The sequence below is a fragment of the Sciurus carolinensis genome, chromosome X (assembly GCF_902686445.1).
Source record: "Sciurus carolinensis chromosome X, mSciCar1.2, whole genome shotgun sequence".
Lineage (NCBI taxonomy): Eukaryota > Metazoa > Chordata > Mammalia > Rodentia > Sciuridae > Sciurus > Sciurus carolinensis.
The window spans coordinates 84,659,732-84,672,142 of record NC_062232.1 but is presented as its reverse complement, the minus strand read 5'-3'; the positions used below and the strand labels follow the sequence as shown (position 1 = coordinate 84,672,142).

At 43.6% G+C, this 12,411-nt stretch overlaps 1 protein-coding gene across 1 annotated transcript; it reads left to right on the top strand.

The window, feature by feature from the left end:
• Window positions 1-691: 691 nt before the first annotated feature.
• Window positions 692-12,074, top strand: Nxf3 (nuclear RNA export factor 3). Its single transcript, XM_047535280.1, has 20 exons — window positions 692-695; window positions 4,254-4,428; window positions 4,655-4,808; window positions 5,389-5,472; window positions 5,578-5,682; window positions 5,805-5,882; window positions 6,005-6,083; window positions 6,231-6,319; window positions 6,683-6,792; window positions 8,471-8,507; window positions 8,855-8,923; window positions 9,111-9,166; window positions 9,302-9,409; window positions 9,515-9,573; window positions 9,694-9,809; window positions 9,905-9,947; window positions 10,797-10,869; window positions 11,284-11,466; window positions 11,851-11,911; window positions 12,021-12,074. Exons 1-20 carry the CDS (start codon window positions 692-694, stop codon window positions 12,072-12,074), a joined length of 1,737 nt encoding a protein of 578 aa, XP_047391236.1.
• Window positions 12,075-12,411: the final 337 nt, after the last annotated feature.

The window sequence follows — 12,411 nt, the reverse complement described above, 5'->3', positions numbered from 1 at the left end:
CTATTTTGAGAACATTCTGTTACTTAACCCTAATTTAAGAGAGCCTCAAATATTACATGACTTTAATAAAGTTGTTAATGGAGGGGTCGCCCCCATTCTATGGGTCTCAGATACACTCTGTTTCTCCAGATAACATGAATGACTCCAAACGAGCTCCTGAATCTTGTTAAGACTCAATAACTTCAGAAAGCTGGCTAATTTGAAATCAGAGCCCCTTTCTGAGGAATATGTGAAAAAAACAATGTAATGTAGCAAGTACAGTGCCAGGCCTACAGTGGGTACTCAGAGTTCTCTGGGTGCAGAATGAAGGAATACAATGTAACGTAACCAATGCAGAGACTGGAATGCAGAGTTCCCTGAATTTGTAGCAACACATACCTGGATCCCAAGCCTTTTAGTTGGCTTCCTCTGCAGGGGTGGGTCAATTGGAAAGAGCTCCCTGGGTGTTAGGCTGGTAGTAAACTCAGGAGGCAGTAAGAACGGGAAGTTAAGTCTCCTCTGGCCCTGAGGGCTCTCCTCTCTACGCCCTTGGGGATGGAACTTCCTGTAAAGACTCCATCTTGTTAGCCTGGTCCTGATAAAGTGAGTTAGGGCTTGCTTTCATCTTCAGTAGCTTTCCTCAATCGTTTTGAAACTTGCAGTTCCAGACGACACAGATTTTCTTCACAAGAACCTCGGGGCAAGCTACACAATGGGTGAGTAGGTCAGCATGAGGTCTTGGTCTTAGGACCCCACAGGCCGGGGGCGGGGGTGGTATTTTGGACCCCTCCCCCATCCACAAGACGCGTTACTAACCTTCTTTAAAATGGAAAGGGGTTTGTGGCAAGGTCCAGGTTGATCATTTTTCATTCTCCAGAAGTCAAGTGTCATCTGAGGTCTGAGATACTTTTCATGTTTCCACATCGAAAACTTCCTCTCCTTGGCCTGACTGATGTGAAGTTTTTCTCCCAATCGAGGAGAAAGTGTTGAGTTAAATAGTCTCCTAAAGCCCAGGGTTTGAGGAATGGAGAGTGTCACCTAAAGCAGGGGTTGGTGGAAATTAACATTTTTTTTTTTGATTCCAGCTAGTGGTGGAGGAGGGGCAAGGAAGCTACTAGGACCCTTGAATCTTCACACCAACCATTCAGGGTGAATTGTATTACTCCCATAGAAGTTTCCCCAAGCTTGTTTTATGGAGTACCAGATGACCTATCGGGAACGTTCAATGAGTAGATTTTATGTGTACTCTTCCATATCAATTAAGTAGATTTGTTACCCAGATTTTAAAAATAATTTAAGATGTGGTTTAACTATATTGCCCAGGTTGTCTTAGAATTCCTGGGCTCAGGTCATCCTCCTGCCTCAGCCTCCAGAGTTGCTGGGATTGCAGGCATGTACTACCATGCCCATCTTGTTATTTTTTCTTATTTAAGTCTTCACCAAATAGCTGAACATTGGTCTGCCAGTTTTATCTGTTATTCAGTGAGGTATATTAAAATGTGATTTTGTTAATTTCTCCTTTTAATTTTTTTGTGGGGGTAACAGGGATTAAACTCAGGGGCACTCTACCTCTGAGCCACATCCCCAGCCCTATTTTTGTGTATTTTACTTAGAGACAGGGTCTCACTGAGTTGCTTAGTACCTTGCTTTTGCTGAGGCTGGCTTTGAACTCACAATCCTCCTGCCTCAGCCTCCCAAGCCACTGGGATTACAGGCGTGCACCACCATGCCTAGCCATTCCATTGGGTTTTTGCTTTTTACATTTTGGCGGTATATTCATGCATAAAAATAAAAAAAATCTAATAACTTACTGTTTGTTGATCCTTTTATCATGAAATCTCCCTCTTTTTCTAATTATTTTTTCCTTAACATATAATTTTTCTTAATAGTTATACAAGTTTTGGCTAGCGAATAGATAGAATGTTTTATTATATTTTAAGTATTTAAAAAAAACATTTTGGACTGTGGATGTAGGTCAGTGGTAGAGCACTTTCTAGTGTTTGTGAGGCCCTGGGTTTAACTTCCAGTATCACCAAATAATTGTCATTATTAATTGTACATGTTTATGTAGTATGGAATGGTATTTCTATTTTTTAACTTAACTACCCATATACTGTATTTTTCAAGATTCGTTTTACAGAAATCTATATTTCTATTTAGTTTCCTTCCTGCTTTTTCTTGCTGATTCTAAGACAATAATTCCAATTTCAAACAAAAATTACTCTTATTTTTTCCTTAACAAACAAACCCTATGTACCACATATCTTTGCTTAGCATAAACATGATCTACTTTTCTCATATGCAGGGTTGTTTTTCCTTTTTTTCTACTTTTATTTATTTTTAAAATTTGCTCTTTTTAGTTATACATGACAGTATATTTTGACAGATAATATTTCAATGCATGTATATGATGTGTAATGATCGGATCTGGGTAATTGTTATAGCCATTGCCTCAAACTTATAATTTCTTTCTGTAAGTAACATTCAAAATCCTTTCTTCTAGCTATTTTGAAATATATAATTGGCATCAACCACAGTTACCTTACATTGCTATAGAGCACTGGAAGTTATTCTTTCTATCCAGCTGAACCCCTGGACTGATTTACTGTCCTTTCTCCATCCCCAGATCTTCCTACCCTTCCTTGGCATTGGTAACCTGGCATTGTGCTCTCTAGTTCTGTGAGGTCAACTTTTTTTAGTTTCTACATATAGGTGAGAATATTTTGCCATGTATTTATTTAAATTATTTTATTCATTTATTAATATGCAGTGCTGAGGATCGAACCCATTGCCTCACACATTCTAGGCAAGTGCTCTAACACTGAGCTACAATCCCAGCCCTTAAAATTTTTTATATCATTAAATTTTATGTGTGTTTCTTTCAAGGAAAATTTGATGAAATATTTTCTCATGTAATCTGACTCTGTCCATGTTCCAATTTAGGATATTTAATTTAGTCCACTTTTATGAAATTATAAAATATAATTTGGATCAAATAGACAATAATAATCTACATATATTTTTCCTGTTCTGAGTTCTTGCCCTCTCCTTTCCTTTGACATGTTTAAAATTTTTAACTATTAAATTTTTACATTATTTGGTTGAATAAACATTTTTTAGCCATCCTTACAGTGTTTGCCCTAAGGATTACACTGTACATCTTTGCCCCATCATGGTCTAATGTAAATTAGTTCTTTTACAAATTCTTAAACAATGCGGGGACCTTGGAACACTATGATGTCATTGTCCCCCCTACTTATTGTCATGCATTTTAATTCTGTACAGATTAACACACCTAGAAGAATTTGTATTGTATGAATTGTATTGTATGGTCAACATTCACTTAGGTTTGCCTACCTAGTCACAAATGTCACTGATCTTCCTTCCCTACATCAATGATCCTCCATCTGTTATCATATTTTTTTCTATCCAAAGAACCCCTAAATATTTCCTTTGATCTCAGTCTTCTGGCCAATTCTTTCACTCAGTTTTTCTTATAAGAACATCATTATGAAATGTCTCCCTTTGGTTTAGCAATGTTATCCCTTAAAGTACACATTTTTTCCTCATTGTTTTTATACTGACTTTATGTCTCATTACGTGGAAATTTCTTAAGCAAGGTTTTTTCATATGCTGCTTCCTTACTGTTTCCTGATTTCTGAGACTCAGAATAAACACGTGTTAGATATACTTACTACATCTTTAATTCTGTCCCCCTCTCTTTTGCTATTCTCCATATTTATGTATAACTAATGTTTACTCTATATATTTTCTTCAATCTTAACTTTTCATTTCTCTAGTTCTTCATTCAGGAAGGATCTTGCCTTTTATCCTTGAACCATAACAGCAAACTTTCAGGGTAGACTTTTATCTACCTCCTCAAGCAGAGGAGGGAGGTGAGAGTAAAAGATGATAAGCAACTTGTCCAAATCAACCAACCTGCAAAGGGCAAAGCAGGGACTAACATCACAGATCAGATCCTGTGATACGTTTCTGTTTTCTTCCCTACCCCTGCTGCTCCCTCAAGCGCTTGAGTGGGGTGTCTCTCTCTCTCTCTCTCTCTCTCTCTCTCTCTCTCTCTCTCTCTCTCTCTGTACTGGGGATTGAAATCTCATATCCCCTATGTCAGGCAAGTGATCTATCATGGAACTACACATCCAGCTTTATGTATTTCTTTTTAGATTATAAAAGACAGTAATATTTCTTCACATGCTATTATATTTTCCCAGAGCTTCTTCTGGCATTTACGATTGATGTGTTTTTCTCAATATAAGGTCACAATTCCCAAGCTAACACCCTTCAAAGAAGAGCAAGATGCTGGGGTATTTTTCGAAGGAGATTTCCAAATTGGTCTGAACCAGTCAGTGCTGCCATGCATATTTCATCCCATCAGCAGCAAGATGGAGATCTAGCAATGAGTGATGCCCACATGGACTCTGGACTTAGATAGTAAGTGAGCAGTCATCAGTATGACTGGATTGTACCAGCCAGTGAAATATACAACCCTGTAGTTAATTATGTAATTCTTTCTTCTCTCCAACGTGGCAGTGTGAGAAATGATAGGATCAGATTAATGGTTGAGTGAATTTCCATAATCCTGGTACCAAGGGCAAAATATGTATAGGAAACTTTCTGAGCAGATACAAATTATTTCCTTTTCTTTACTTCTCCACAGCACTCCCTATGCCATCCCATCCCATCATTGGAGAAGCAATTTATACAAACAAGACCAGACCCATGGTAACATGGAAAGAGAGCAAAAGCCTCCAGAGCGAAGAAAAGAGGGAAACAGGCAGAATGGAACCTTAGGGAGCTGGTTCAAGATCACAGTGAGTGTTGTGGCAAAATGGACTAAATATCCAGAAGGAGAATAGGGAGAGTTGTATTGGACTTATATAGAGACACAAGGTGTATTTCTGGGTGCAGGGGAGATGGTAATTTATTTTTTAATTAATAGGAATTAATATTCCAGGTCATGTAAAGGCAAATTCAGAGAGGCAATATAAAGGGGACAAGGTGACTGCAGGGAGAATAGAAGTGGTTGCATATAAGCAAAGGCAAAATCTAATGCTATGGAGATTGAACAGTTCCACACCAAATTCCTGTGTGTTTGTGATTGACTCTCTGGGTTCCTTGTCGAAGGGGCAGGCCAGGTCTGCCTTGGGTAAAATTTCTTGGGAATTTACCAAGGTAGTTCACATTAAGTATGTGATATTGTTTATTTGAAGAAAACTATGTGAATTTAAAAAAAATGTCTGGTATAAAAGCTAAAAATAATGGAATTTGTCCTATCTTTATAAATTATTTTAAAACCTGAAAAAAGTCTGAAAGAAACATGCTTGCATTTAAATTTAATGTTTAATTCCATTATGTCAGTCTTACCCAACTTTTTTTCTTTTTTGCTCTTAGATTCCATTTGGCATAAAATATGAAGAGAAGTGGCTGCTGAATTTGATTCAGAGCCAGTGCAGTGTGCCTTTCACTCCAGTTGAGGTAAGTGAGAAAAGTAAAGAGTATAAAAGGAAACAGGACAGAGAAGGGGCTGGAAAACAGCAACTCTGGCCTCACCTTCTATTTCTTTCACCCCTCTCACTGTAGTTTCACTATGAGAAAATGCAGGCCCAGTTCTTTGTTGAGAATGCCGGCATTGCCTTTGCATTGAAGAATATCAGTGACAAGATTTGGGATGAGGATAATGAAAAGGTATGTGTCAAGGGCATAACCAGAGCCAATCAATAAAGCAAGAGGGCAGGCCAGGGGTGAGATCTTCATCTTAGTGTTCAAAACTCTTGGTGTAGACCTAGCCCCTCGTGTGTTTTCTGCAGATATCAGTCTTTGTTACTCCTTCGGAGGTACCTTACTCCGTGAGGGAGCTGAAGTCAGAAAATGTAGAGCAAATGAAGGTAATGTAGACTCATTACCAAGTGATGCATGCCCAGCCAGACCCACCTCTTTTTTCCCCATATATTGCCTCTTTTTACCACCTCTACCTCAGAGCCACTAAACTCCATCTTTAACTCTGCAGTTGACCATGAACAATCAATGTGATGCCTCCCAGCAAGCTCTTGACATCCAGAGACCCCCTGTTGACCCAAATATGACTGGTAGCAGTAATTATGGGATAGAGGAGGGTAGATGGGTTTGCCTGGGTGGGGATACTTAGGGATTGTCACTTGGGGAAATGTTGGTGCTGGAATTGGGCCAGCTGGTCTCCTCTCAGCCTTCTGATTCCCACCTCTTGCTTCCTGAAGACTTGATGACCCATACTATTGAAATGGCACAGAATCCTAGAAGGCACATGGTTACTTCCTTGAATATTCCTGAAGAGAACAAACCCAGTGTGAGACCTTAGTCTTCATGATGTTATTGAGGGTGGGAGAGGTTAACTAGCAGTCAGACTGGCCTCAGATATTCCATGTTAGAGCTCTTACTCTCTTTCCTCATCATAGCTTCCCTCACCAGCCTACGAGCTGGCTGGAGTGCTTGGCACTATGCCAAAGGACCTCAACATTGAAAGCCTGAATGTCTCCAAAAATAAGGTAGGATGTAAGGCTTAGATCATTATTTGAAGGAAAAGTGGAAGGGTTCATCAGGGTGGTGACAAGAGGCAGAGACATGGATTTGTTGGCTCAGTAGGGAGTTGGGAGTGCAGGACCCTTCTCCTCTCTTTCCTTGGTTCATGTATTCCTCTGCATAATTACAGGTGAAATCTGCTGGGAGAATGGACAAGGGGAAAGAACTGCAACCAGAAAAGATGTCTGCAGACAAAAACACTCTGTGCACCACCTTCCTGGATAAGTCCAACAACATAAAGTCAGTTGCAACCTTTGTTACCCACTGGGAGTCTGAGCTGCCCCTCATGTTTCCTTTTGCAGGAGGATGCAGCCCCGGTCCTCTGGAAGGACCACAGGCCGCGCCCTCTCCTCTGTCTGTGTCCCTCAGCTTTGCCCACAGGTCTGCTTTCCTTCCTCCGATCTGCTCCCCGTTTTCTCCTGGACTGCGCTGTGTTTCCTGCCCCTCTGCACTGGCCTCCTTCAGCAAGCCCTCCCAAGATGGGGCTGGGCTTCCCTCCCCTCGCCTAGGAGTGGCCCTTCTGCCCTTGCACCAAGGAGTCCCCCCACCTGTCCCAGGCTGACGTGGAGATTTTCATGCCCCGTGCTGAGGACTGAGGCCCTGGGTGGCTACCATCCTGACATCTGATCCTCTAGGCCACTGGTGGGAACTGTCTTCTCCTTGGGGAGAAATGTGGGTCCCTGAGTCAAGGAGCCAGAAGTGGGCCACTGCCAGCGAGCAGAGGGCTTCCCAAGACAGGAGGGGAAGGCACAGGGCAGAAGAGGAGGAGGGGGAGGAGGAGGAGGAGGAGGAGGAGGCGGCGGCGGCAGCGGCAGGAGGGCAGGCCTCTCGGGGACACTGCGGCTCCCTCCCTCGCTCCACATCACACCTTCCTACCTGGGCCCTCAGAGGAACCTGGGTAGCCCAAGTCAAGATGGTTCCTCGGGCAAGGCACCGACTCAGACAGGCACAGGTGCACAGGGACCATCAGGAGGGAACCCGGTGACCATAAGAGGGGGCCACAGACCCTCCCTCCCTTGCTGAGCTGGGGCCTGACCCTTCACTCCTGGTTCTGAGAATGACTCTTGCCCCGGGGGCGGCTCCTATTCCCATATCTGGCCGGCTCTGGGCGTGTTCACACTGGAGGCAAAGGCTGGACCCGCATCCAGTGGGCCCCAGCCCAGCAGGTGCATGTTTTCATTCCTGCCTCGGGCCCCAGGGCCAGCCAGGGGCAGGTGAAGGAGTGGGCTGCGGTGGGGGAGCCATTTTTCTTCTCACTTCTGCCTTCCACCAGTGTACAACATCTTCCCTTTCCCTTTGCTTTGCTTCTCATTGTCTGTACTTTGTCTCCCTCCACCTCTCCTTCCCCTGTCTTCACTGCTTTTCTGTCACCATTCCCCTTCCTTCCCCTCCTTGCCTCACTCACCCCCTGTTCCAGTCTTTTGTGGGGCAGGGAGATGACCTGGTCTTGGTCTGACCAGGTCATGCCATGCCCCACAGAATGCTGGATACCCAGCAAGATAGCAGAACCCTGGGCTCCCACCTCATTCCCTGCTCCATGCACAGCCTTCCTTGGGGATCAGGAATAAGGTAAGGGAGGTATAGAGGGGAAGGAAGGAAGCCCTGAAGCCTTAATGTGGCTTCTTGGTGGCCCTGGAAAAGGGGGTCATGGCAGTGTAGGTGGGAGCTACCAGGGAGAAGGAAAGGGAGGAGAGCTGGAGGGAGAGACAATTCTCTCTCTGAATCAATCAACAGGAAAGGCATTTGCACAGTTTCAATTATTTTTGTGTATTTTGTTTTTATTTAAAAATGTTTAGTCATTTATTTTCAACTGACACATAAGCATGTAATCTGCACATATTAATATGGTACTGTGTAATGTTTCTATACTCAGGTATATTACATGACTTTTAAATCATTTTGTCTTGATTTTTGACAGCTCCATCCTGGAATTGTTTCCCAAGTTATTACGCCTGGTAAGTTTGCTCCTAGATTATTGACTCCTCTAATTAGAACTGATACTGTCCCCAGCCTGCCCTGAAACCCTTTAGGTCTTGCTTAAGTTATATTTTTGGGTCTGACACTTAAACCTCAGAAGTATAGGGAGAGGCAATACAGACCCATGTAGGAACCTGACAAAGGCTATGATCTTTCTCACACAGGGACCCCTTGGCACAATCCTAGCTGTAGTTCTGTCCATATCATTTCCAGGGCCTTTTTACATCTAACTTGTGACCTCACCATCTCCTGGACCCATCCATTTCTCTAATCATCCAGCATCACCTCATTTTTCTGCACTGATGCCTCCTCTTGCCTTCCCCAGGGTGGGCAGGAGTCATCTAGACCAACTGTACGTGGCATTGAAGCTCACAAGAAGTTACCAACTTGCAAGGTGAAGAGAGAGGATCATGTAGGGTTTTTTTTTTTTTTTTGCGGTGCTGGGGATCGAACCCAGGGCCTTGTGCTTACAAGGCAAGCACTCTACCAACTGAGCTATCTCCCCAACCCCATGTAGCATTTTAAGTTGGTATATAAAGAGCACATAACATGTGTGATCCTCAGTATTCATTTTATTCCAGGGAAGTTTCTTTGGATCTGACATACTGAAGAATCTGATCCTACAATTCCTGCAGCAGTAAGTACCTCTGGGGTTCTGAAGAAGGGGTTGGGTTGGTGAGGCCATATTATCATAAGCCTACTTGATGAAAAATTTTAAGTCTAATTGAGGCCCAAACCATAGAGATAGACTATTCCATTTGCTTCCCTGCAGGTATTACTTGATCTATGACTATGGAGACCGAAAAAGTCTCCTGGGCACTTATCATATTGAGGCCTGCTTCTCCCTGACCATTCCCTTCCACCCTAAGGATCCAGCCCTGTGAGTATCACAGCTCAGACTCTGGTCTATGGCAGTGTGACTCCCCAGCAGACATAATTTAGCTCCTGGAAATATGTGCACCTCTTGTTCCTCTTTTCCTTCTAGGAGCAGCTTGTGTGAGTACTTCAAGTATAACAGGGATATAAAGAAGCTCAAGGATTCCTGTAAGTGTGTGATGGGGAAGATTCAGCAGCAGCATATGGGGGTGTGAAGGGGTCAGTAATGGGGGTCAAGGACAAGGGTATGGCAGTCCCCCTCATCTCCATTTCCCTTCTCCTCTACAGACTTGCGGAGGCAGCTGCTGAAGTATACAAAATGTGACATTGTGGACTCCCTTAGTGTGTTGCCCAAGACTCGGCACGACCTTAGCTCCTTTGTGGTGGACATGTGGTTCCAGACAGTGAGTACCTGCTTCCTCCCTGGGGCAGGGCCAGAAAGCTGGAGGTGGTTAGGAGGTTAAGCAGGATCCTGAGCTCCTGCATTCTTTCCTTTCAGGAAACCATGCTCTGCTTCTCTGTGAATGGGGTGTTCAAGGAAGGTGAGTGTCTTCACAGGACCTCCTCAGATGCCCTACTGCTCCCTCCCCTGGGTGGGCACCCTCTCAGAACTGCCCCCAGCATCCCTGATGATGGGCCTTTCTTCCTGTTCTTCCCTCAGTGCTCCCATTCTGCCCACAAAGCACCCTGGTCTGAACATGGCCCATGCCTTCCTGCCCCACAGCTCTGGTATTAGTTAGGGACACAGGCTGTGGGGTTCAATGGCTGTCCTCCCAGTTTCTTACTCTGTGGCCTTGGACCAATTACTTGACCTCTCTGTTTCCCCATTTGTAAAATGCGGCTAAGTAGAACCCATGTCTTAGGCAGATGTGAGACAAGGATCAAGTGAACTTTTGAAGTGGGTTTCACATCATATATTAAGAGAGTCATTGGACGAATGATCTCGCTGATAAGCGGATGATGACACATAATGGAGGGTGGGAGGGGAGCAAGAATGGAGGAAGGAGGGACTGTATAGAGGGAAAAGAGAGGTGGGAGGGGTGGGGGGGAATGAAAAATGAATAACAGAATGAACCAAACGCCATTACCCTATGTAAATGTATGATTACACAACTGGTATACCTCTACTTCATGTACAAACAGAGAAACAAGATGTATCCTATTTGTTTACAATAAAAATGAATTTAAAAAAAAGAAAAAAAAGAGAGCCATTGTTAGGAGTGGATTGTTCTGACTTTTACCCTCCCATTCCTGCCACAGCTTCTTTACACCAAGTGAACAGTTTTCTGGTTCTGGTCCCCTTCAGTATAAGAACTTGACTGGGAAACAGTGTGTGAGCTTGTACAGAATACACATTTCTAAATGGGTGTTGTTGTTTCTTGTCCTTTAAGTGGAAGGAAAGTCTCATGGCTCTGTTCGTGCCTTCATCAGAACCTTCATCGCTATTCCCGGAAGCAACTCCAGGTAAGTGCTATATTATGAGTGGGAGCACTCATCTGAGCCTTAGCCCATACGTGTGGGAATGTGGTCACTTGCTCTGACTTTGGGCAAGTCATACTACCTCTCTGTAACTCAGTGTCTTTCTCTGAAAATGGTGATTACACTGTCCACTCCTTTCTGATATTATGAAGGGCAAGTGTGAGTGTAAAACCATTCCTGGTTCATAGGTAAACCTATCAATATAGTGAAGCTTGTAGACAGTCTCCAAAGTTGACCTCTGTGGGAGTCAAGAATGTCAGCCAAAAAATTGGTCACAGTAGGGATATGGAAGGAATCTGGTTGATGAGCAGAGGTAGCAGGATTGTTGGGGGAAGATTTTTGCTAGGTGTGTGGGGTTATACATCTTTTCAGTCAACTGAGGGTCTGTTTTTCTTTCAGCCTTTGCATCATCAATGATAAGCTGTTTGTGGGGGACCCTATCCCCAAGGGGAACCAGAGCACCTTCTCCATCCCTATGGCCACACCTTCCTCCACCTGTATGCCTGCCCTCTCCCAGGAGCAGCAGGAAATGGTGCAGGCTTTCTCTGTCCAGTCCGGGATGAACCTCAAGTGGTCTCAGAAGTAAGTGCTGAGTATACACAGTGATCACATATTTGCTGGGTGGATCATGGGAGTGAATTATGGAAACTTGCAGATAGTTCTTTATTTCACTCAATATCACACTGAACATTTACCTTCTAGTACATAGTAAGCTACCTAGTTATTTTGAACAAGTATATGGTACTTCTCTAAGTTCTATAGACCCTGCTCCTTTATTACAAGACATTTAGCTTTTCAGGATTCCCACCCCCCCAATGACATATTGTGCCACAGGGTTTATTCTGCTATACATGTTGCATTATACATGGAGGATGTTTCTGTCACTTAGACTAGAAATGTCATTAAGCTGTCAGAGTATCTCCTCCTGGGTCCTAATGGATGTCTCCTGTCCTTTCTCTACCCCAGGTACCTTCAAGAGAACCACTGGGACTACATCAGGGCTACACAAATTCTTGCTCTGCCCAAGGTGAGGTTTGGGGATTCAGGCGAAGTAAGGAAAAGCCAGGTGGCCTGGGGATGAGGCTATTGACTTCTGGCTCTGCTGATCTCCAAACTCCTTCTTTTACTTCCTCTAGGCAGAGGGCAGCTTCCCAGAGGAGACTCTCAGAAAGACTGATCCTGAATCCTAAGTACAAAGCCCTAAGAAGAAATCCCTGGATAGCATCATCTTCCTCATCAACTTTGCTGCATTTTTTGTTCTAGTATGAGTATTTCTCTTTGACTGAGTTGGTTGTGACTTAAAGCCAAATCCTAACTTGTAGAGCTGACTCAAATGCATCCAAAAGCTCAAGTGCTCCATGTATTTGCTCCACCACTCAGAATCCCTGTTTATTTTCTAATAAAGACTGATATTGCCTGTTAGGTTAAACCTACAAAAATCCATTTGAGACAGACTTTACATCTATGTTCTGCAGAGAAAGAAAGGGATACTCAGAAGGAGCAACTCCTGGGAAGGAGTGGAGTAGA

Coding starts and splice junctions, on each gene's coding strand:
- Nxf3 (XM_047535280.1), top strand. Junction 4,429..4,654: donor ATGGACTCTGGACTTAGATA/GTAAGTGAGCAG, acceptor ACTTCTCCACAG/CACTCCCTATGCCATCCCAT. Junction 9,167..9,301: donor ATCCTACAATTCCTGCAGCA/GTAAGTACCTCT, acceptor GCTTCCCTGCAG/GTATTACTTGATCTATGACT.